Source organism: Anolis carolinensis, chromosome 2 (assembly GCF_035594765.1).
Source record: "Anolis carolinensis isolate JA03-04 chromosome 2, rAnoCar3.1.pri, whole genome shotgun sequence".
NCBI lineage: Eukaryota > Metazoa > Chordata > Lepidosauria > Squamata > Dactyloidae > Anolis > Anolis carolinensis.
This window is the reverse complement of record NC_085842.1, coordinates 234,784,528-234,809,861: the sequence shown is the minus strand read 5'-3', so window position 1 is coordinate 234,809,861 and position 25,334 is coordinate 234,784,528. Positions and strand designations below refer to the sequence as shown.

At 37.2% G+C, this 25,334-nt stretch overlaps 1 protein-coding gene across 5 annotated transcripts in view; it reads right to left on the bottom strand.

Annotated features, from left to right (window-relative positions):
- Positions 1 to 25,334, bottom strand: part of bnc2 (basonuclin zinc finger protein 2) — a 472,589-nt gene that overhangs the window by 106,295 nt on the left and 340,960 nt on the right. For 4 of the 5 annotated variants that reach the window (XM_062971890.1, XM_062971893.1, XM_062971889.1 and 1 more), the window contains one exon: positions 14,667 to 14,902. The exons of the other annotated variant lie outside the window; for it this stretch is intronic. In XM_062971890.1, coding sequence (XP_062827960.1) covers positions 14,667 to 14,902 — 236 coding nt within the window. The remainder of the gene's footprint in view (positions 1 to 14,666; positions 14,903 to 25,334) is intronic. 5 annotated transcript variants of the gene reach the window in all.

Sequence of the window (25,334 nt, the reverse complement as noted above, 5' to 3'; positions counted from 1 at the left end):
CAGATCAGCAGAATTTATTTAAACATGCACTTTCTGTTTTAAAACTAGGTTTTCCTACACATAGTGCTGGAGGCTATTGTGTAAGGGGAAATGGCAGTTCTGTTAATAAAAGCATTCTTTTATGTTAGAAGCAGGCTTTATTTGCTGCTGCCTCAAACGTATCAATAGTGATCTTGAAGACATTTTAAAAACACCATAGTATGTGTATGAATGAGCTAGCCCACAAAGCTTAGGAATGTTACTTTATCAAAAGGACAGAAGATTCGACAGTAGTGACTAGAAATCTCAAGGGGGAAAAGACCTCCTGAAAAAATTGTAGGCAGTTTTATGTGTTTAGAAGGATTTTTTTTAAAGAAAGAGAAATACACTTAACTCCAATCCCACGTCTAGCTAACTGATTGTTTAGGTTTAATTTACTTCTTTAACATGTAAACTTCATCACAGAACTATCACAATGTTTGCACTCAGCAGAAACAAACAAACAAACAAACAAACAAGAAGCCACAAAATTATTATACAGCATATGGCGTGCACTGTGGCTGTATTTATTTTATGACAGTTAACTTTATTCACAATGTAATCTGGTAAGAATTAATTTTCAAAGGAGTATACACAAAATATGGTCAGTTTTCCCCCAACTCTCTTAACTATATACACCAGAGTTATGTTGCCAACTTGTGTAAATAAATTATCCTAATTGGAAATCTCTTGTTTTCTGCAAACAGAATGCAATGCTTTCTTTGCTGGGGGGATAAATGCATTCATTATGAATTCTTGAGTGACAAACATAGATGAGCAATAAAAGCCCTGTCACTAGGAAGAAACATAACATTGAAAGGACTTCCTTGGTTCATACCTAATTCTTAAGACTGTTTGAGCTATTCACATTAATCTGGTTATTCATGTCTCTCTATAGTAGTGGTTCTCAACCTGTGGGTTCCCAGGTGTTTTGGCCTACAACTCCCAGAAATCCCAGCCAGTTTATCAGCTGTTAGGATTTCTGGAAGTTGAAGGCCAAACACCTGGGGACCCACAGGTTGAGAACCATTGCGCTATTGTTTGAGTAAAGATTTGTGCAAATCTCCTGTCTTTTCACTACTATTACTATAGTTACTTTTATAGTCACATATTTCCTGAGATATTTGAAAGGGGTAGATACACATTTTAGGAGACTTCAGGCAGAGGTATTCGGAAGGATAGTGCTTAAGTTACAGGTTTGTACCCCCGTCCGCCCGGAAGTTAGGAAAATGGGGACAAACATATTCCTTTCCCTTGCTCCACTCTACTCAAAAGATACAAATACAAGTCTACAGATTAACTTGGGTGAGATTTAAACTGGGTTTTTTTAAATAGGGACTTTCTTGCTTTTGATGCAAATTTCAAGTCTAAGTCATATTCCCACTTTGCCCCTTGACATGTTTGAGGAGACTCACTGATGTTTCAGTGTTGGAAACCCTGCTAGTCCAATTTAGTGTTACACAGATTTTTGGCAGAACGTCATCGATATCTGTTATTGTGACTCTTTGCATATGTGAGATTAAAACATATGCAAATTTACAAGACCAATTGAACACCTTAGGTTAAGTGTTCAATATATAGTGCCCACTTTTTAAATTGGCTTCCCTTGCTTCAGTGTCAGCAGGGTATACCAAGATCTGCAGGGATATACGGCATGTTAATATAAACAAATTCAGTTTGATCCCTGATTGCCCTTGTTGTTCCACTTCATTTGAAAACACTTGAGACCTGATTTGCAACAAAAATGTAATGCTAACTATTTGATATATTCAACATAATGCTGCCTCCAGACAAAGGCCTTGGTGCTGCTTGTAGAGGTTTCACCAGACTTGGCTGATAGGGTTCAATGAGATCTTTGGGTGCCCAAGTGGTCGTGGGAACACTTTCAGCCAGTGAAGATAATGCACAGACAGCAGACCTTTGAGGGGAAGGTCTGCACGAGCAGTTATTTGTAATCTGGCAATACCTTGATCTAGGTCATTTGCCCACAAATTTCAGCTTGGGCAAAATACAGTGGCCAGATTTCTCATTAGGATCAAAGAAGTGGAACATGTGTGTTGTATGCCTTCAAGCTATCTGTCTATTTATGGCAACTCCATCACTGTACAAGGTTTTTCTAAGGCAAGGAATATTTAGAGGTGGTTTTGCAAGTTCCTACATCTATATCTATATATATAATAAAAGTGAATGTTTGTATGTATGTTTGTGGCAGCATTTTGATTGGCCTGGCGGAATATGTGCTTACCTTTTGATTGGCCTGGCGGAATATGGATCAGCTTTCTGATTGGCTGGCCGGAATATGGCTCAGCTTTCTGATTGGCCTCCACTTTCACAGGCCACTGGGACTGCTGAGGCAAAAACTACTACCAACTGGCTTCGTTCAGCCTACTTTTCTCCTCAGAACGACGCTAGCTTTTGTACAGTTAACAGCCTCGGCCTACACTTTGGTAATCCAAAACACCACTGGGACCACTAGGAAGGCCGGAGCTGGACCAAACTTGACACACATAACCCCTACAACCCATGAACCCACTGACAACGGATCTGGACCACATAGACCCAACATGCCCAACTGTCATACTGATAATAAAAAACTTTGGTTCTAAGAATTACAGTTCACTCACACATTCACAGCATTCTGAATCCAACTAATGATGGAAAATAATTATGTTTTAATGCTTCCTTTTCAACAATGGTTGCGGGTATGTTTATGAAAATTTCTACCCCCTCACCTCACCCCCCTTCAGCGCTTCTACTGACATTCTCGGCCTTTGCAGGCTGCTAGGCCCGGCTAGGCCCAAAGGAGGGGCCAACTTGCCTCAAGATTCCTCCAAAAATGGCAGCTTCTGCCTCCCTCATTGCCAGAACTGTCCTTCTACAAGGTAAGACAGTTCTTTCCACAACAGACTGAAGAGAAAAAAATGACTATCTTTTTAATCTTTGCTGTCATTATGAAAACTTTTATCCCCCCCACCTTACCCAACCACCACTGGGCCCCTCTGCTGACATGTTTAAGGCCTTCCAGGCTGGCCCCATGCTGCTAGGCCTAAAAGAGGACGCCATCTTGCCTCAAAAGAAGGCAGATTTCATCTTCTTTGTAAGGCCCTACTTTCTTCAAAAGACAGCAGACAACATCATTATTATCATTTTAACAATGCCTTTTCATGCTTAATAGGTTGATCTTGGGCTGATGGAAGTACAGTAGAGTCTCACTTATCCAACATTCGCTTATCCAACGTTAAGGATTATTCAACGCATTTTTGTACTCAATGTTTTCAATACATCGTGATATTTTGGTGCCAAATTTGTAAATACAGCAATTACTACATAGCATTACTGCGTATTGAACTACTTTTTCTGTCAAATTTGTTGTATAACATGATGTTTGGGTTCTTAATTTGTAAAACCATAACCTAATTTGATTTTTAATAGGTTTTCCTTCATCCCTCCTTATTATCCAACATATTCACTTATCCAACATTCTGCCAGCCCGTTTATGTTGGATTAGTGAGATTCTACTGTAGCACCACATCAAGTAGGAAATAAGGTACCACTTATAAAATGGGGAGGCAAATTTAACAAATTTATGACGTTGGAATGAGGAAGTGCTGTCACAGTGGATGATGAAGCAGCTGTTCCCCCCGTGGCCAGAATCGAACATCCCCTCAGGAGAAGGTTAAATTGTCTCTGTCTCGGTTCTGTGTGTATACAGGCATTGAATGTTTGCCTATTTCTAATATACAGTAGAGTCTCACTTATCCAACATAAACCGGCCGGCAGAACGTTGGATAAGCGAATATGTTGGATAATAAGGAGAGATTAAGGAGAAGCCTATTAAACAACAAATTAGGTCATGATTTTACAAATTAAGCACCAGAACATCATGTCTAACAATAAATTTGACAGAAAAAGTAGTTCAATATGCAGTAATGCTATGTAGTAATTACTGTATTTACGAATTTAGCACCAAAATATCATGATGTATTGAAAACATTGACTACAAAAATGCGTTGGATAATCCAGAACGTTGGATAAGCGAGTGTTGGATAAGTGAGACTCTACTGTATATCCTTACCAAATGAACCCAGGCAACATCAGGTACTTAGGCAACATTATTTATTTATTTATTTATTTATGGTATTTATATTCTGCCCTTCTCACCCCGAAGGGGACTCAGGGCGGATCACATTATACACATATAGGGCTAACATTCAATGCATCATCCACTGTGACGGCACTTCCTCATTCCAACGTCATAAATTAGTTAAATTTGCCTCCCCACTTTATAAGTGGTACCTTATTTCCTACTTGATAGATGCAGCTATCTTTCAGGTTGCTAGGTCAGCAACGAGCAGGGGCTATTTTTTTTAATTGACGGGTGCTCACCCCGCCACGGGATGGCCTCAAACTCATGACCTCATGGTCAGAGTGATTTATTGCAGCAGGCTGCTCACCAGCCTGCGCCACAGGATGTTGTGGATGTTGTCCATCTACAACCTTATGCAATTATTAATGGGATAATTCATTTAAAAAAATTAAAATCTCCTTTCAAATAACCTGGGCATCACCAGGTACCCAACCAGGTATATAGTAATAAAAGTCAGTGTTTCTGGGTGTGTATGTTTGTATGTATGTATGTATGTATGCATGCGGCGGTATATACTTCCGCCCTGGGATCTGACTCCCACAGACCACTGCAACCCCCCACAAAACATGCATCTGGAGCAGTTTGGACAAGGATGGACTATGGACGAAGGAATTTGCAGTACCATCACCTGCTTTACAGACCACACAACCCCCACCAATGACAGACTAGGACCAAGCTTGGAACACAAACTCCCTATGACTTTCAACCCTGGAGAATTTGGTGAAGGATAGAACATGGATGATAGGATCGGAAGTACCTTCACCCACATCCAGAGACTATTCCTAACCCCCTCAGTCATGTATCTGTACCAAAGATGGCACAGACCCCCATGACTCTTCTTATATACTGCTGAGGTTTTTGGGAGGATTGACCACAGACGATGGGATTTCCAGTAGCTTCAGCCCCATCCAGAAACTACTGCAAACCCCATCGGCCATAGATCTGCATCAATGGGCCCATTCATAATATCCAAAACAACTCAATGTCCGCTACTAATAACCCGGGCAGCGCCGGGACCCCAAGCTAGTCTGAAATATAAGCTAAAGAACCTGTTATTCAGTAAGCCGCTTTGGGTCCATTTTTGGGAGAAAAGTGGGATATAAATAAGGATTTATTATTATTATTATTATTATATTATTATTCATTGGTGGTCTTCCATCTAAGTTTTGGGCATACTTAGCATTCAAGATCAGACAAGATATGTAAGTGAGATTCAAATGAGTGGATAACATCAGTTTTGCAAGGACAGATATGAAAATTCTAAACTTCAGCTTGCTAACTAACTACAACTCTCCCTTCAATGCAGGTCTCCAGCATGTCCTTTCTAGGCACATTTCATTTTATTCTGACTGATAGCCCTATTCTTTTATGACTTTCCCATTAAAGAGCGAAGGAGTGTCTCTACTATAGTAGCAGGGATATCCCGAATGAAAAATTGGATTTATTTATTTATAACAACAACAACAAGAACAACAACGTCTCTAGAATCAAGGCAGCTTACAAGATATTTAAGCCAATATATATTAACAAGATGAAGAAACATATGTTAATTATATAAAAGTTATCTTAAAATCCAAGTAAACAATCAGTAGAATTAAAAACATTCAAATATAGTTAAAACAAAGAATATAAAAATTAATAAAACACCACACCATTAAAAGCATTTGTAATCATGGCTATCAGTAGTGTGTACATGAATGAACACAGACTCACACACAAACTTACTGCAAAAACAATCTTTCTCTTATATAATTGAGGGGACTCCATCTCATAATGATTTTGGAATAGTACAATTACTTTACACTTTAAAATATTATCCTACACTGCAATGATCATCTAGAGTTTTTCAATTAAAAATACACACTAAAAAAACCCTACCACACTTCAAATGTTGGGTGATTGGAGCCTCATAATATCACATTATTAATTACCTGAAATAATTATATAGCTGTTGGGAGTGTTATCTTTCTATAGCTGTGCATTTTCATATTTTAAAAATATAACCTTAGAGGTTTTAAATGTATTCAAAGTCAGCCTTCCATTTCTCGCTATTCTCAGCACTGTACTTCTGGCTGCCTTCAAGGCAACGATAAGTGTTAATGGCATTTACCCCTTCTAATAAGAGTCATTCATGCTTCACTGTTATTCCTTTTTATTGCGTAAGACAGGTACTAGAATCTCAGTGCTGCAAAGACCCTTTCCTATCTGTTACATTTTTTAAAAGCACTGATCAATGCGTATTTGACAGGAGGAAATTTCGATTTTCTAGAGCCTTCCAACTGCCCTCCTCCCCCTCCAAAATGGTGTGGTCCTGGTTTCATCACCACTGAAAGCCAGTTTCACTGAGATGTGGAAGCAAAATAAACATAAAAACTAGTTTCTATTTTCCCAAATTGGTACATAGCCGAAGTTCATTCGAGCAGCCTGAAAAAAATCATGGGATCATATCACGTAAGTTCAAACATTCAGGAACAAAATGACACATAGTTCTAACAGTGGTGGAAAAATCTGTCCAGTTCTGATTCATCTCCATTTTGCAGACTGCTAAGTCTTTTTCAATGTGCACATCTGTCTATGATGTAAAAAAAAAAAAAGCTGAACAAAACGAAGACCTATTGTTGTCTAATATTTCTGCTAGGTATGTATGTGTGCCTTCTAGTTGACCATTGGCTTAGGGTGACCCCATGAATTTCATAGGATTTTCTTAGGCTAGGAATACTCAGAGGTGGTTTTTGTCAATTTCTTCCTTTGAAATATAAACTACACTGCTTGGTATTCACTGACTGTCTCCCATCCAAGTATTTATCAGAACTAACCTTGCTGAGCTTCCAAGATCAGACAATAGGTGATATTCAAATGAACAAATAATATTTGTTTTACAGGGATATTAAATTTCAAATGTTCAGCTTGTTTTTTCATATGGTCAGAATGACTGTTGATTCTCTTATGCCTAACAGGCAAGGGCAGAATTGGATTTTCTTCCAATGTGATACTAATTTTGTTAAAATGACAAATCATTTTTTCTTGATTCTATTGTGATAGAATGCCATACATCTTGTCTGCCCTGCAGCTTTTGGAGCTGCCCAAAAATCAGCTTCAGAGGATTTTCCACCCTGCTTCTTACATTGGATTCTGCTGCTCTGTCAGCAGAAGCCCACTGGTAAATCCTTCATGCAGACATGAATATTTAAGTCAAAGTTTTAAGCTTAGAATTGTTAATGTTTGATATATTAAAAGGTCTGAACTCAACTCTATTCCTTGCTTACACAGGTTTATGGTTCTACTTCTCTTGGAGCTCTTTATGTCTGAGTCAAACCTATGATTTCAATCAGATCTAAAGTAGTAAAAGGGAGGAAAGTAAAATGCTTTTGTTTTATTCTGTGGATCTGTGATTTTTCACCAAAGACTGGAAAACAAGCATAAATACATGAACACAAATCTTGGCATGAAAAAAGCTTCAGTTTGTTTAACTTTCCCGAAACAGTGAGGCTGCTGTGAAACCCATCAACTGTTTGAAATATATGTACAACCTTTTCAGCACTCCTGAGCCATTTCACAATCATTATTTTTCTTGAATCATTATAAATTCAGTTCTACTTTGGTGCTTCTTTTCATCTTCTGTTTAAGCTACTAGCCTACCAAAGGTCCAAATTACCTTCACTTTTCGATATTATCTAGATCAGGCATGCACAGCCTGTAGCCCTCCAGGTATTTTGGACTTCAGCTCCCAGAATCCCTGACCATTGGACAAGCTGGCTAGGACAACACCTGGAGGGCCACAGGCTGTGCAGGCCTGATCTCGAGTCTGGCATTACCTAGCAGGGTCCATTCTGTCCCGAGCTTCAGCTCCAGCAGTTTCACAAAACTGAATAGGAAAAATTGCTTTTACTACAAGAAAATTTCACTTTCAAAATATTAGAACACCTAACAAAAATGATTCATGGTAATAAAAGCTGCTGGGGAAGATGTGGTTGCAATTTTGGAGTGGCTATGTAGTTTATCATATATATTAACATTTTTATGTCTGATTGTTTAATGACACAAAGGGTTTAATTGTTTTTTTAAATTTTGATATTCATATTTTAATGCATGTATATAAGGCATGGGCAAACGTTGGCCATCCAGGTGTTCTGGACTTCAACTCCCACAACTCCCAGTCATCTTACCAGCTGTTAGGAATTGTGAGAATTGAAGTCCAAAAACACCTAGAGGGCTGAAGTTTGCCCATGCCTGATGTATATTGTTTCACTTGCATTGTGTCATATTTATTGCTAACGTAAAGGTTTCCCCTGATGTTAAGTCCAGTTGTGACCGACTCTGGGAGGTTGGTGCTCATCTCCATTTCTAAGCCAAAGAGCCGGCATTGTCCATAGACATCTCCAGGTCATGTGGCTGGCATGACTGCATGGAGCACCGTTAGCTACCTCAAATCCCCATAACAGAAGAAAGACGGGATAAAAACAAATTTAAAAAATAAATTCAGGACACAAAGTGGTTGTATTTATTGTCTTCATTGTCTATCCAAAACAAACAAAATCACCAGGGGACATAGTATTATAGAACACATCTACATATGTGAGCCATGATAGCAAACATGACTATTTTGGACTATGCTTTCCAGAATCCGTCTGATAGTATGGCTTTGGCCAGCATTATTAGTGGTTATGATGATTGGGATAATCTAGGAGACATAAGTCAAAAAAGTAATGCTTCCAAACTCTGCAAATCAACATATACAAAGCTACAAACAGGAAAAATATAATATAGGGCTTGTATATGGGGCCATAGGAAGAATCTGACTAAGATCTATTTGAAAAACAATTCTGGTTTAGATGAAGTCGATTCCATTGTTTCAACGTACTTCTCTTTTTGAAATAAGGGGAGGTGATGCAAATTAAATGTAAAATAAAAAGCAGTATCTAGTTATCATTATGAGTACAGATTTTGATTGCTATAAATATTGAGTGAGGATGTAATGTGTTCAGCACATTTTTTCTGCAACACACTGTATTTATTAAGAGAACAAACTTAAAATGTAGCTCGTAAATAATTTGCTTTATTTTATTTTTTTACTGTTTATATTCCCCACACATCTTGGTCAGTAATAGCCAGCTTCTCAAATTATATATGCATGGAATTAGGGAACTCAAGTAAGAAGCATACTTGCCTAGGTCACTTACCATATCCCCTTATTTGCTCAGCAATGCAATTTACAGTCAATTGCTAATCAGGTCAATATGTGGGAAAGACTTCCAACAGCTGTTCTAGCTTTCCTTCATAATTGTTCTTCTCTGAGTGAGCAAATAGTTTGTACATGATGGGTTTTTTTTTAGCATAATAATCATATTGAAACTTTGAAGGTAAGAGTATTACTGAATTTAGCCAAATAAATTGACCTCCAACCTAGTGGTGTATTATGGGCTTTACACCATTCAACTATGTAGCTCTCGTGGTGTAATTGCTTACAACCCTGTTTATATAAGATGTGTTTGGGCCTTGCAGCGGTGTTGACGGAACTGCTTAGCTTTGCATTCATCCCGTGGCGTAGCTGTTAACATTTAAAGGCCTGCCAACACATTTGCAAGGCAAATTGCTTGGGTCCTTCCCATCTCCTATTTGACTGTCAGTCCTGATGCTGGCAAGTGGTAAAGAGCCTACATGTTCAAGTCTCATGGGACACATGATATATGTGTATGGGTAGAGGAGGTAAAAGTGATACTGTTGTTGGTCAATGAAAAAGTGACTATCTGTGGCTTTAAGTTCTGTGGAAAACAACAAAATCTAAAAAGTCTTGGAACACCTAAAAGTCTATGAAATCTATGAACTCCCAGCCACTTTTTCTTTAAGCTCACAGTGATCTGCTGCTCACAAAAGCTTATGCCACAACACTTTTGCTAGTTCTTAAGGTGTCACAAGGATCTCAGATGTTTTGATGCAAGAGACTGACCCATCTGGAGCAGGTTCTGTTCGAAATTATTCCTGCTAGTACACAATCATCCCAACAGGTAATTTAGAAAACAGACACTGGCCTATTTCCGTGACACTTACTCACTACAATAAGCTTCCTGTACCTAAGAAGTGTTGCAGAATCTAGTCTTAGACTGTGAATTCCGTTTTCCTCCTCATTTTCACTGTACACTTCAAAACAAATGCATTTTTAAGCTCTGTGTAGAAACCCTGTCTACTTTTTACTCACCTTTTAAACAACATTATTCAGGCTCTAGGAATTTACACTTTAATGCATAAGCACATATGGCATTGTTTAAGAGAGAAATGTACATCTGTGAGCACAAGGCATATGTCTGAATCTAAAGCATATGTGAAGGCACATATCCATGTGTTGAGAGAGGAGGGAAAATCAGTGACAGTCTTTACACTGGATTAAAATTTAACAGTTAGGCACCTGTAAATCTTTAAACTTTCTAAAAGTAAATTAATAAAGTTCTAGCAAATTTTTCCCTCCGCCCTCACCCAAATATGCTTATAAAGTTTTATGTAATAGTCCCAAATTGTCCGAAGTCAAGAGATACGGTTTGAAAAAAGAAAAGCAAAAGATTATTAGGACAAATATAACATTTGGCCTTCAACGTAAAGCTAGCCCTGAGCCTTAGGGCCCTTCCACACAGCCATATAACTCAGAATATCAAGGCAGATAATCCACAATATCTGCTTTGAACTGAATTATCTGAGTCCACACTGCCATATAATCCAGTTCAATGTGGATTTTATACAGCTGTGTGGAAGGGGCCTTGGGTGGACATTTCACTCCTTTTAGTGGAACATTTATTGAAGATTGTAGCCACTGAGTTCCAAAGCTTATATACGTCACAACAGCCATGGCATAAATCAGAAATGAAAAGGCTGAAGGTTTTGTGGTTCTCCCACAGATTAATTAAGATGTAGTATGGAAAAATTATCTTTATCTTATAAAATCTGTCCTTAATGTTTGTATTTTTGGATTTTTGGAATAATCCATGCTTTAAAAGTATTCTTCCTGGGCATATACATGTGTTTCGGAGAGTAACTATTACACACTTCTTTTGTTACTCCCCCATCATCTACTCTCTAGATTGTTTTTATCTTATGTCCCTGGTCTCCGTGATTGTATTCTTATCCTTTTCTCACCCCAAGTTTTAATTAAGTGTCTCATGCGGCCCGCCCTGTTTTTTATTTATATATATATATATATATATAGAGAGAGAGAGAGAGAGAGAGAGAGAGATTTTGTGTTGCAGTGTATATGATTATTTATTGTATTGTTTAATTGTATTGTGATACGTTGTTTTATATTTTGCTATATTGTACTGTTCTGGGCATGGCCCCATGTAAGCCGCCCCGAGTCCCCGTTGGGGAGATGGTGGCGGGGTATAAATAAAGTTTTATTATTATTATTATTATTATTATTATTATTATTATTATTATTATTATTATTACCTCTATGTTCCCTCTCATATGTGTCCAGGGGAGTCAAGGGATATTGATGGTAATGCACGAGCATACCTGCAAACATAAAATGCACTGCTTTGCCATCTCACCTCTAATTGCATATCTGAATAAAAATTGACCATAAAAACTTCATTTACTGGAGAAGGAGGAAGAAAGTTGTTAAGCAACATGTTTAAACTGACAATAGAAGTTCTCATTCTTATTGTAACACAGCTACAGTTCGAGGGCATCTAGGAAGATTGAGTAACACATTGTGGAATAGGAGTCAGTGCACTGCAAAGACAAGAATCCCTCCATATAATGTGGAGGCAGGACTAGTTTGAGTAGTGATCTTTCATTGTGGAAAAGAATCTCACTTTTCATCTGTGAAATACATACAGTATTCATTCATTTCAAAAGCTTCAACAACCTAGTCGTCACATAGTTTTCATTGAGGTCTCTAAGGCTATGTTTCTGAATACCAGTGAGTCAACTCCACTGGACACTGTCTCAGCTACAGTAAATTCACTGTGAATGGCAAAGTAACACTTATATAAATCCCATTGATTCAATTAATCCACAGAATTGAGAATATTGGATTTATCTCAGAAAACTTGCTTCTGACTGCTTGGACTGGTTTAGATGTAATGCTTACAAAGCATGTTGATTTTCATGAAATTTTGGTGTATAGTTAGGGAAATGTGTGGCTTTTGCAATTTAAACCAAAATTGTAGGTCAAGTAAGAGCTGGAAAGAATATTTGCAAACATTTGAAAGATGGTTTTAAAAAGGTGCTTCCCAAGTGTTGAGAATCTCTGAGGAAAAGTATGAACTAATGGTAGCTTTCATAATTAAAAATATATTATGCAAAAAGGTTTTGTACATAGTCTCTTGTATAGAAAAACAGCATTTTTCCATGCAGAAAGTAGTATTTTGGTGTAGATATTTTTTGCACAGAAAATGCTGTGTTCTGTGCAAAAAAAAATCCATGTATGAATTTTGTGCAAAAGTCTCTAGTTAAAACACTACCTACACAGATATTTTTCCAGTTTTCAAAAACACTTTCTTGGAGCAGGAAGAAAATGGCTAAAAATTATCGTTGCTTCTTTTGAGAACAAAATGAGCAAATAATTGCTAGATAGAACTGCTAGATAAGGCTTACAATTCAGAACAATGCAATTTAAGGCTGAACTAAGTTTGTCCTCTCCTGCCTGAGGCAGAATGGCATAGTCCTCCATCTAATGCATCAAAGCATTTATCAACTAAATCGAGCCACATTATTTTCATATACAAGGCAGAAAGTCTGACAAATATCTTTCACTGAGGCAGTGAAAAAATAAATATTTTTTGCCATTGCATTTAACCCAAAACCTACATTCTAAGGCCCACACAGCCCTATATCCCAGAATATCAAGGCAGAAAATCCCACAATATCTGCTTTGAACTGAGTTATCTGAGTCCATACTCAGATAATGTGGGATTCTCTGCCTTGCTATTCTGGGATATAGGGCTGTGTGGAGGGGCCCTAAGGCACACATTTCACTGTAAGGATTCAGTTCTGATTCAGCCTTAGATGTTCAAGGAGGCTTAGGGCCCTTATACAGCTGTGTGGAAGGGTCCTTAGACCCCTTCCACATAGCTGTATAAAATCCACATTGAACTGGATTATATGGCAGTATGGTCTCAGATAAACCAATTTAAAGCAGATATTGTGGCTTATCTACCTTGATATTCTGGGTTATATGGCTGTGTGGAAAGGCCCTCACTCACAGGTAGGTGTATACAGGATTAAAACATAAACCTTTTTGATACACCTATGTAAGAACGTCTGCAATTTCACTTTTCTATAATTTCATACAATTATTAGATTATAATGCAATATGATCTCAAGGCTACGAGTATGGAAGGGAACAAATTTCACCCTATGCCACTTTTACAGTGTTGAAGTCAATCAGTCAATTTCCTCATCTGGAACTGACCAGAAATAACTATAAGTTTCTGAAGGCTGCAGAGAGATGAAATTAATCATTCCACGTTTTTTATTTTGAGAGAAGAGGTTTGGGAAGTCAGCAATTTAATTTCAACAGAAAAAGAGGATGAATCTTAATTTTCTGAGAAAGACGCCAACATTCCAATAACATTTACTCATTATTCCAAAAATATTAGGAGAGGACAGGGTTGGGGTTTTAGTTATTTATTTTGGATATTTAAAAATATCTTCAGCAAAGTGCTAACATAATGTAATATTATTCATTACTTGTACAATTTAACAGCAGGAAAATAAAATACTATCTTTTTGAGTAGCGTTTCCATGTCTTCAATATCAATGGCCACAATAGAATTACATCATGAACCAGATGGGTGCAAGCAACATACACAGCTTAGTGGGAAGTAATTAATAAAATCTATGTATTATTTGCATTAAGGCAGCAGATACTGAACTATAACTGATAAGCATGGTATATCTTTTTCTTTTTTAAAAAAATCTATATGTTTATATATTTCAAGAGATCCAATGCTCTTAGATATATGTATATATCATATGAAATTCAATTTGTACTCCTCCGTGTTTCTAATTCTTTATTAATCCTTGTTTCAAACCCAGGACCATTAATTTGGTATTCCATTGTTTTGAAACTATAATTAAACTATAATAACATTGAATGTTTGCCTATATGTGTAATGTGATCCGCCCTGAGTCCCCTTCGGGGTGAGAAGGGGGGAATATAAATGCTGTAAATAAATAAAATAAAAATAAATAATTGTTTAATATATGAGTGCTAAAACTCCTCAAAGTCTATATAGGGTTTTCCAGCTACATGTAGTCCATCAATTTTCTGCCATGCTATAGACTATATTGTGTTGAACTATACACAAGGAATTTTCTGATGCACTTTTCCATAGCATTGAGGATTGTTCCAATTTTGATAGCATCATTTTCCCTTCCTTTCTACTCCCACTTACAGACACTGAATCCATCCTACAGTAGTAGAGAGAGAAAAATGTGAAGACATAATACTTTTCACAACCCAGAATTAGGGCCCACTAGTTAATTCATCCACTAGTCTGGTTCCTACCTGAAGGATGTAGCCCCGTACATAGTCCCGAAGCGTCCAGCCCAAACCATGCAGGATGTGCAGTACTTCTTCCTGTTTCAACACACTGAAGAGACGATCTAGCAATATCTTCAGTCTCACCGGTACAGCCTGGGTACCATAGAGCATCAAGCTGCTGATGTCAAACACAACATTGGATTGTACAATCTCCACTTGTGTTGGATGGTAGAGATGCTGAGTGCTAAGTTTGTCCAAAGCTGGGGGAGATAGTGGAAAGAAAGAGAATTGAACGGTGAGAAGAAGCAATTTAACTGAAGTCTAACATTAAACTGTATCATGTACATTCCTGAGCATACAACTTCATATGAGCAACCATTAAAAAACAAGACATAACTCTGAAGACAAGTTGTTAAAAGATGTATGTGGAAGTGTTACATCTTGGAATGAAATAACTGCTAGATACTGACATGTTATGTATATATTTGGCAAACTGCATCTCCACTTACAAACCTTCCTGGGCACTACGATCAGCGGAGGAGGTCCTGCTCTCAGTCCAACCCCCGCCCCAAGCATGGCTGGTGGGAACGAGAGAGGGGCCCTGCTCTATGATCGCCCCAACTCTGGAACTCCCTCCCCAAAGGGATAAAAATGGCCCCCTCCTTACTCTCTTTTAAAAAACAATTAAAAACCTATTTTTGCTCCTCAGCATATCAAAATTAGGAGACATAGAATATCATGAATAGTCACCATGGAGCGGAAATGTCTGGTCACTCTGGCTGCCGGCTGCAGAAAGTCCAAGATTTTACCTTATTTTGCTTTGTTTAGATTCTGGTGGTTTCTTCCCAATATAAGCTGCGGAATCGTATATTTGTTATGTTATTATTTAATTCTTGTTAATCTGTGGTTATTTTTGATTTAGATGTGGTTTGATTTGGGCTAGGCTGGAGTGGATTTTTTTTGTATCTGAATATTTGCCAATATTTGTTGTTAACTGCTCTGAGTCCCCCTGAGGAGATAAGGTGGGATATAAATAAAAATTTATTAGTAGTATTATATTTCAATTGAGTTTAATGTTCTCTTTTTTAAAAAGAAATTTTAATAACCCAATACTCTAAAATTAACAGAAACAGACAGAATGTGTGTACAACAGTGGTTTTCATATAGTACTTGCAAAATCGATAAATGAATTTTCACTATTTTAAAAGTGTTAAGACTTGAAAGCTGTGAATATTTTGGTAAAGTAAGCTCAGCTTTTATAAACATGATCTCATACCCTCTATAATTCCAAAGCTAGATTGACTTTTACTTACATCAATTTATTGACATATTTTATTAAAATATTTATATTCTACCATATGCCCAAGAATCACAAGGACAGAAAGATTAAAGAAATTTAAATAGTTTAGAACTATTTAAAACAATCATGAATGTTGTAAATAGATAAAGGTGTGTAAATTAAACAATTTAACAAGTCAATGCAGGACAGTTTAAATCCAGTTAAAGCAATTTAAAAGCATATATATGTAAATTTAGAATAAATTTATTAGGCCTCAAAGGCTTTACTGGACACTGGATTGCCACCAGTGTTGGTGCCAACTGGGCCCCTGAAGAGAAGCGTATGCCACAACTGGTCAGCTACAAAAATACATGTCCTCTGTCATGTATTCCCAGTGCAGCAACCCACATCTAGCAGTCCTGAAACTGAGAGCAGGTATATAGGGAGACTTCCTGCTTCAAGAATTGAAATTGCAAATCAGATAGGTATTAAAGGTTACCACCAACATCTTGAATTTTGACTAGCAGTCAATGCAATTCCTTTAAAGTGGTGTTATATAATTGCCATGTGGTGTTTCAGTCAGAAATCTAGCTGCTATACAGTCAGATGATATTAATGTAGACAACCATCCATTGCTTGAATGTATTTTTTTTACAAAAACCCAGAAAGCAAACTTTGTGTTTGCCATTTAATATAATGGGATGAACATCCACAGATTTTGGGGATCAAGTAACCACACCCTAGCAGTACCAATTTGGGGACTTAATTCCCCAAACAAAACAGTACTTCTTATGCAAAAAATGTTTCTATACAGAAATATTTTCTGTGCCAGAAAAATATTGTTTTCTCTTCAGAAAATATTGCTTTCTGCACAAAACATGTACAAATCTGCACAAAATAAGTCCTGAACTGTAACTAGTTTTCAGAAACTGCAGGGTTTGAAGGTTTTCTTGCATAAAGAAGACAACTGCTAAAATTGCATCCCTAAGTGGGATAAATTGATTCATATTATCCATGTACATAAGTAGCAGCAAATGAAAATGATCTGAAGAAAACTGACTAGATGGAGCATTGGATGCTTCATCAGACTCAGTGATAGGTGTGGCATCAGGTTTTGAACTAATATAAATGTCTTTCTTTTAAAAGGTTTTTACAAGTTTCCCACAGCAAGTAACTAAGGGCTCCAGTCTTCACATCTTGGAGCCTAATTCTCACAGGCTCCTTGCCACTCAGAAAAACTCCAAGATAAAATAATAGATGTATAGCAGCATTTTGCTATTTTCACTGCTTCAGAAAAGATATAACAATAATTTTCAGTCATACACATCCTCTTTGTCATAGCAACACAACCTTAATATAGCCAGAAAAAACACAAGATGAATTTCCTTCCCTAAATTCCACTTGCACATAGTTTTCTATATAATTTCTTTGTTAATCATTTCTCAAAAATACACGCGTACCTATGTCAGCACACAGACTTCCAACTGTATAGTGTATGCAACATCACATAATTGTTATAACTGCAATCATTACAGAAATGAACTACCTCCGATATTCATCCAATTTATTACACAAGTGACTAACATTCAGGAACTTTCATATCATTGGAAGAAATTTTGTGTGTCACAGTCAAGGTCTTAAAAAGGGTAAAAACAGGGAAGGAGGACAGAAGACAAGAAAAAAAAACAGAGGCCAACTGATGATATTTAAAGGACAACTGTGAACATTATTTCTACAGAAAGTAAAACTGCATTTTATATAAAACAAGAATCCTAATGGTTTAAAATGTTTAAAGCAATGAACTTGCCCTATGGCACTATAGACATTTTAATGGTTTTTTTGTCAGCCTGTAAAATGATGTTGTAGGGGGTCTTCTTCCTACCCATGTACTTTCGTATCTTCTTTGCTTGTGGTCACTGGAGAGTTCATGTACTCTTGATAAATTGCTTTCTTATATCCACAGCATAAATGCCCTTATCGTTTCTGGGCTGGCTTCATTCAGCACACTTGCCCCTCGGGAAACTTTGTCAAAGAGTTCTGGTTTCCTCATACTTCCTTTCTTGCTACTGATTTGTCTGATCTTTCTTATTCTAGTGGTTTAGTCAACCTTGAATAAATAGGTTTTTAAAAATTAATTTAAAGTTCACAAAAGATAAGGGATTGGGGATTGAAGTCCTCTGCCTCTCTGCAGAACATTCACACTGCGGAAATAAAAAAGGCAATATTCTGCCAAATATCCTTACAATTATTTTATTTATTTAACTGAATAAGACAGACCAAGTGCTAATGCCACATTTTCAATGTAGGCAAAAACTGTAAAGTTGCAGCAATATATAGATATATCCATGTGAGTACTCCATATATTTTTAAATCTGATTACTACATGAAAAATCATATGTTCTGTAAAGACACAGGGTTTACATTCTTCCAACTGCTGCTGTTATTTTCTTTCAGGTTGTTTCTGACGTATAGCGAATCTCAAGAAGAATGTGTTACAGGATATTCTTGGGAAGATTTGTTTTGCAAGTGTGTGCTTTTGCCTCTTTCTGCGCCAGAGAGAATATGACTTGCCCAAGTGGGTTTTCATGGCTGAGTGAGGATTTGAACCTGTCTCTGGAATGGTAGCCCAACAATCAAACCATTAAACTTATATATCTATCTTATACATCTTATAATTATATATATTTGCCCAGATGCTATGTGAAAAAAAAATCTTAGAGGGGATCATTCATTACATGAGCAATTCTAGTTAGCATCAGCCATGGCTATAATACAGTACAAAAGAAAGCCACATCACCACTACAGAAAAACCTAGAAAGTACAATGTGAAAGTGTAAAGTGAGCCTGCAAGCATGATCTCAAGCCCCTTCTACACTGTCATATAAAATCCAGATTATTTTATTTGAACTGTAGTCATATAATCCTGTTCAAAGCAGATAATGTGGATTATCTGATTTGATAATCTGGATTATATGGCAGTGTAGAAAGGGCAGGCCCGCAGCTCAAAGAAATTTCAGGAGAGATTGAAACTTTTTTTTAGCAAATGATAGGTCTATAATACAAAATCATTTAAATTCTGAGTCATTCAATATTTTTATATAAACTTCATTAAATCAAATTTCCATTTTAGCTATAAAATTTCAAGTTTCAAAATGAAAATTACCTTTAATTGGTAATTTAGTGGTTACAAAAGAATACCATGATGCCTGTTGCAAACACTTGCAAATTGTGTCAGTACATTGACAGAAATCAGGCTCCATCGATACACTTCAGTAGACACCCAAGAGAGGAAATCTAATCAGTCTTTCTTTCCCCATTGTGCGCCTTATGCATGTTTTCAAACGTTTTTTTAAAAACCTTTCATTTGTAGCTGTTGATATTGGCAATGTTGCATAAATCTGAAGAAGCTTCTTCACATTCAGAAAAAACTGTCCATCAAAGAAAAGATATGCTTCCAGTGCATTTGATGGTTTTTCTTTAGGTGTAATCTTTCCCCATGGCACTCCATGCAGTCATGCTGGCCACATGACCTTGGAGGTGTCTACGGACAATGCCGGCTCTTCGGCTTAGAAATGGAGATGAGTACCAACCCGCAGAGTCAGACATGAACACCTTTACCTTTACCTTTAATCTTTTCCCATTTTCTACACCACAGGTGAAATTCTTCCATTACTGTGTCAGAATCTTGAAGGCATTCATTATAAAGTTCTGTGCACTTAATCTTTCTACCCATAGACCCATCACTGATCTTTCTGTTCCAAAGATCTCCTGAAATTCTTTCACAGATTCTATGTGCATCTCCCTGGCTTTTTAAAAGAGACTGTTGACATGTTGCACATTACAGAAAATGTCCATATCTACTCTTTATAAAGTTTTGCTAAACTGAAGAGATGAGAAAAGCTTTCTTATGATGTGTATGGTTACTACAAATTCAGCATTCAGAACAGCTAAAAAAAGGTGTCCAGCTTGGGAAGAAATCTCACTGCTGTATAGAGGACTCTCTTTTAGTTCTTCAAGTGTTCTCATCACCACACTGTACAGTTCAACAAAATGTAAAGTTGCATAATGTCTCTCAACCCAACGGGTTTCACAAAGCGAAAAAGGTGGTTTGTTCTTGATTCAGGGAAATTTTTTAAAAATATATATATATTTATATTTTTCTTCAACAGCTCCAGTCTGATGGATGATGCTCTGAAGAACTGAACACAGATGCTGCTGTTCCTTGGCAGTTTCTGACAGGTGGAATGCTGCAAATCTTTGCTAAGGCTAGATTTAGTAAGTGAGCACTGCAGTGGATCTAGACAGTCACTAGATATTTCTGCGATATAATTGCCTGTGCAATATTAATATGATCACTCATATTAGCAACTCTATCATAAACCTGTCCACACAGGTATTGCAAGTTCAGTCCAATTTTTCCATTGTTTTCAAAATAATGCCTGCAAGTCCTCTACCTGTTATCACTTATCTTCACAAAGCCTATAAATTCTTGCAGCTTCAACATCAATGTCCCTCAATGACTATTCTGAGGTACTCACATCCAAGTTTCATCTTGCAAAATAGAGAAACATTGAGATGCATTGCATCTTTCAACTATTTTTGGAACAATTTTTTTCATCACAAATGTTGATTAGTTCATTCTGTATTTGTGGACTATTAGGAGATCTCAACAAGGCCCTGAAGTTACCATAATTGTGCAAAGGTTCTTCACATGTAATAGAGCATGAATCATTGCTACCTTTTAAAGCCCGTTCTTTTTGGCTACAAAGGATAATGGTTTCCACAATTGGCAGAAGTTTCTTTGTGTTTTCTTCTGCTTTCTTATTTCCTTTATCATGACGGGTTACATCAAGATGTTTCCCACTGTGAATTAGCAAGAAGTTTTCAGTCTATTGAAGACTTGTATTACATCTTTCCATTGCACAAATTGTTTAGCAACCAAAGCACCAAGCTGCTGATGAACCCCCAACTTCTCCTCCAACACCACATACAGTAGAGTCTCACTTATCCAACGTTCTGGATTATCTAATGCAGTCTGCCTTTTAGTAGTCAATGTTTCGTAGTCAATGTTTTCAATACATTGTGATATTTTGGTGCTAAATTCATAAATACAGTAATAACTACATAGCATTACTGCATATTGAACTGCTTTTTCTGTCAAATTTGTTGTATAACATGATGTTTTGGTGCTTAATGTGTAAAATCATAACCTAATTTGATGTTTAATAGGCTTTTCCTTAATCCCTCCTTATTATCCAACATATTCGCTTATCCAACATTCTGCCGGCCTTTTTATGTTGGATAAATGAGACTCTACTGTACTACTTACAGAGTGCACCTTGTACATGAAATTAGAGGCTAACCAGGGAAATCTGTTGAACTATTTGGGTTGAAAATATATGCCTAATTTTATCCACAGGAAATACATATCCTGCCAATGGAGTCTGTGGATTTTGTACTAATTGAGTTTTTACTTGGTCATCAGAAACAGCCTTGTTCATATAAAGTCTCCTGTTTCATGGTTTCTTTGGCAGGGCATGGATTAGATGAACCAGTGGTAGAGACATCAGTTTCCAGTTTTCACCTGCAATCCAGGTCAAAAACTTCCCCTCTGCCCTGCCTTAGGCTTTTCCTGCCGCCTGTGGGTGGGCCAATTTGGTTGCTTCCATGATGTCAGCTATTGCAGCTATTGCAATATAAATTGGCGGAAGGATAGTGCGAATGATAGTGTGAATAAATTATCAAAATTTGGTTGAGATAGTGCTTGCAGTTCTGGAGAGACTCTAATTTACGCTTCTCATAGACTTAACATGGGGTTTGGTTAACCAGTTAAAATTCATGAGTAAACCAGGGTTTTTTTTTAACTTGAAAATTTTCAGGGGTGATTTGAACCCCTAAACTACCCCCTTGGCTACAGGCTTGAGAAGGGGCCTCAGGATCTTTCCCAAGAACACTGTATATGCAGCAGACTTTAGTTTTAATCACAGAAAATGTTTCATTTTAGCAAATGGTAGGTGCTGGAAAAATTTCTTGAACACATTTCTTGAACTTCATTCTGCATTTGTTAGGTATGACTTAAGAAAGGTGAAGAGACACAGGCCTGGCTCTGAAAACACAGTTAAAATTTTTATCCTTTTGGGTTATACAGTATTTGTTGATGAGTACATAACAGGTAACCAAAAGGATATAAATACTAAATAGCTGCCACTGTGCCACCTATCTTGAAGCCGATTTTTCAAGACATATATCCACATTTTTTGTTTGATCCTGAAGAGCAAGTTAGATATGAAATTGATATGGGACTTCTACGTTCTCTGTTCCTCAATTCCATCAAAGTCAGAAAAAAGGGAATTTCATAAGTGTGCCAATAACTTTTAAAGCCATATATTTTCTATAGTGTTTTCATGTGCATACACCTTTATAGTTCTGCTATGGAAACTAAGGAGATATGGCCCTGTAAACATCAGAATGACAAAATGCATCTATTGTGACTGCTGATTCCTAATAGATGGCAACAGAAGTCTTTCTTCTCCATTCTTCTGTAATAACATTGCTATCCTCCCCCCTTCTTGAGTTTCAGAATGCTACTCTAAAAATATTCCAGAAGTTCTGCTAAATGTCATTTTCTCAAGGCACATATCCTTAATCTTGATTTCTTGTATTCTGTAGTGCGGTGGATGGGTCATTCACACATACCTCTTTCTCCCTGTAGCTTCTGCCATAACAGCAGCCACACAAAGGTATGGATGAATAACTGGGGGGAGGCACACTGACCCATTATCCTGAAAGGGAGGTGAATTGGTTCCATGATGGCTAAATGACACACAGAGTTGATTTGTGTAAATGAGGCCTTGAACTGCATTAACAAAAGTCACAGAATCCAGAGCAAACTGTGACTTTGATCTGTGTAAGCAGTTTGGCTGGTTCAGAGACAGAACCAGTTTCAACTGTTTGCATGGCTATCCCATATTCCCCGGGCTGGGTGGTTTGGGGTTACAAGACAGCAATCACAGCCCCCCTCTCATTTTTGTCATCATGACGACCATGGCTAGTGCCCATCACTGATCACCTGGGGTGACGCTAGTCAGAGTGACAGCACGATCAGAGAAGGGAAGAGGAAGGAGGGGTTATTTCTTTTCTCCACCCCTTCCATAGTGATCTGGTGTCCTGGTCAACATCACTATAGGCAAAAAGCAATTGTCATTAGTCATGCTGTGCTCACTGGCTACCACTATAGCATGACTAGGAGGGGGATAGTAGGGGGGGGGCTATCTGGTAGTGCTGAACTAGGCACGGTGCCATGGACAGTCAGGACTCCTCCCACTGCCACAGTTGCCAGGAGGGAGGGGGGCTGGTAGTCAGTACCATCCTGGGTCCAATCTAGTATTTTCCATTCCAGGATAAAGAGTCTGCGTGGAGCTGCCCTGGGAAATCTGACCGACACACTAAGTGCTCTGATGTTCATCTCATATGGAAGACATGCTGTACAAGATGTGAAACCTTATACTCGGGCATAAAGAATTCCAAATGTTAGCTACATCATCAACTGCAGAAAGGGCAACATATATGTGGCAGTACAGAAAATATAGAATAGTCTTAGCAGCAGCTGAGTGTTTTGTAAATCGTTCACAAGCACTTAAAACTTCAAATGCATGGAATATGACATCAGGAATTAATAAAGTATCCATTATATTTGATTTTGCCAAAACAATGCAAATATATTAACGTGAAGGGGTTTGGGATAAGAATGACTACTCTATAATATATAGGAATATAGGAAAATGTGGTACTGTATCCTTACTTTTTCCATTTGGAAGTTCCAGTTATGAGGCAGGCATATGCAACACAGTTCACTTCAGACAATCTTCTGGGTAGATGCCAAAAGTGTCGTCATATTTTCCTTCAGAAATGTTTCTGAGCCTACTTTAATGCTTTGGGCTGGTACACCCAAGAGACCCTCTGCACATTTCAGACACAACATGAAACCATTGTCTTGAGTGCACAAAGTCATTCTAAAGAGCATGGTTTTAAAAGGTAAAGAGGTGTGCTTATTTCATTCACTCTCTGCATTTTCCCAAACAGAACACAACATTCTGATAAGTGCTTTTCTTCACCATAGGTTTAATACAGGAAAAAAATTCTTCCTTTTTAGTGGCTAAAATTATTTCTCATACTTTTCTGATTCTTTGCACAAAAATGGCCAAATTCAGAATGATTTCCAATTTAAAATGAGTTCTCTCCTCTCCCCTCATTTGAAGCAAAATTCTGTACTATTTACTTAATTGGTTAGGAGTGTAGCCCTACTATAAAACATTGAATGCACTGTGGCTGAATACTCCCTAGTAATTTTTTCATAATTCTGAATGCAGAATTTCCAGACTCTCAACAAAAGTCCTGTGTTTCTTAGTAATATATATTTTGCTTCTGCAAGAATATAAAAATTCATTTATTTCTTAAATTTGGGTTTGATCAGATGACCTTTTGCTCATTTCATGTGCTTTTTAACATTTTGTGACTTTTTAGTGCACACAAAAGCACTTTATTCAGCATTAAATTTATTTTCACGCAAAACAGTATTCTTTGAGCAAAGGATACTATAAAGCAGAATACTTTGTTTCTGTTAAAATTTTTCATTCTCACTCAGTAAAAAAATCATTCTCACTCAGTTAAAAAAAATCATTCTCAGTAAAAAATGAGGTTGATGATTTTTTATGATGGTATGTCTTTACACATCAAGATATCGTACTGAAATGTTTAAACATTCTTTACATCGCTATTATCTAATATTTAATTGTGACTCAGCATACCTTAAACTAGATCCTGTTTGATTTTGGAAGCTAAGCAGGATCAGCTTGGTAGTACTAAATGGGAGACCCCCAATGAATACCAAGAGCAGTAGGCTATATTTCAGAGTATGGAATTGACCAAATATGAATATTCTTTGCCTAAGAAAACCCTATGAAAGTCACTATAAGTGAGCAAGCAACATGAAGGCACATACATCTACATGTTTTAAAAATGGGGGGGGGGGGTGATGCTAATAACTCTCAAACTTTTTATCCTACTTGGCTTTTTAAAAAAATCAACCATATATGTGAGTCAGAAGTGACCACAATATTAATGCTATGACTTAAGTGCTTATTTTTAATTTATACTAAAGTGGACTGATTTATGGTCACAAACATGAGCTACTATAGAGGAGGTTTTGTGAGATTATGGACCAGATGAAGCTGGATTGTTGTTTATAGTAAGAGAAAGCTTGCATTTAAACTTAAGATTTCTCCCCAATCTTCTGTAATGTTGAGTTTTGTGAAACTTGTAAGCAAAAACATTTTTTTAAAAAGGGTACCATGTATACAGTACTTATAAGAGTTCCAATAAATTATTGAATCTGCAAAGAGGAGGACTGACTG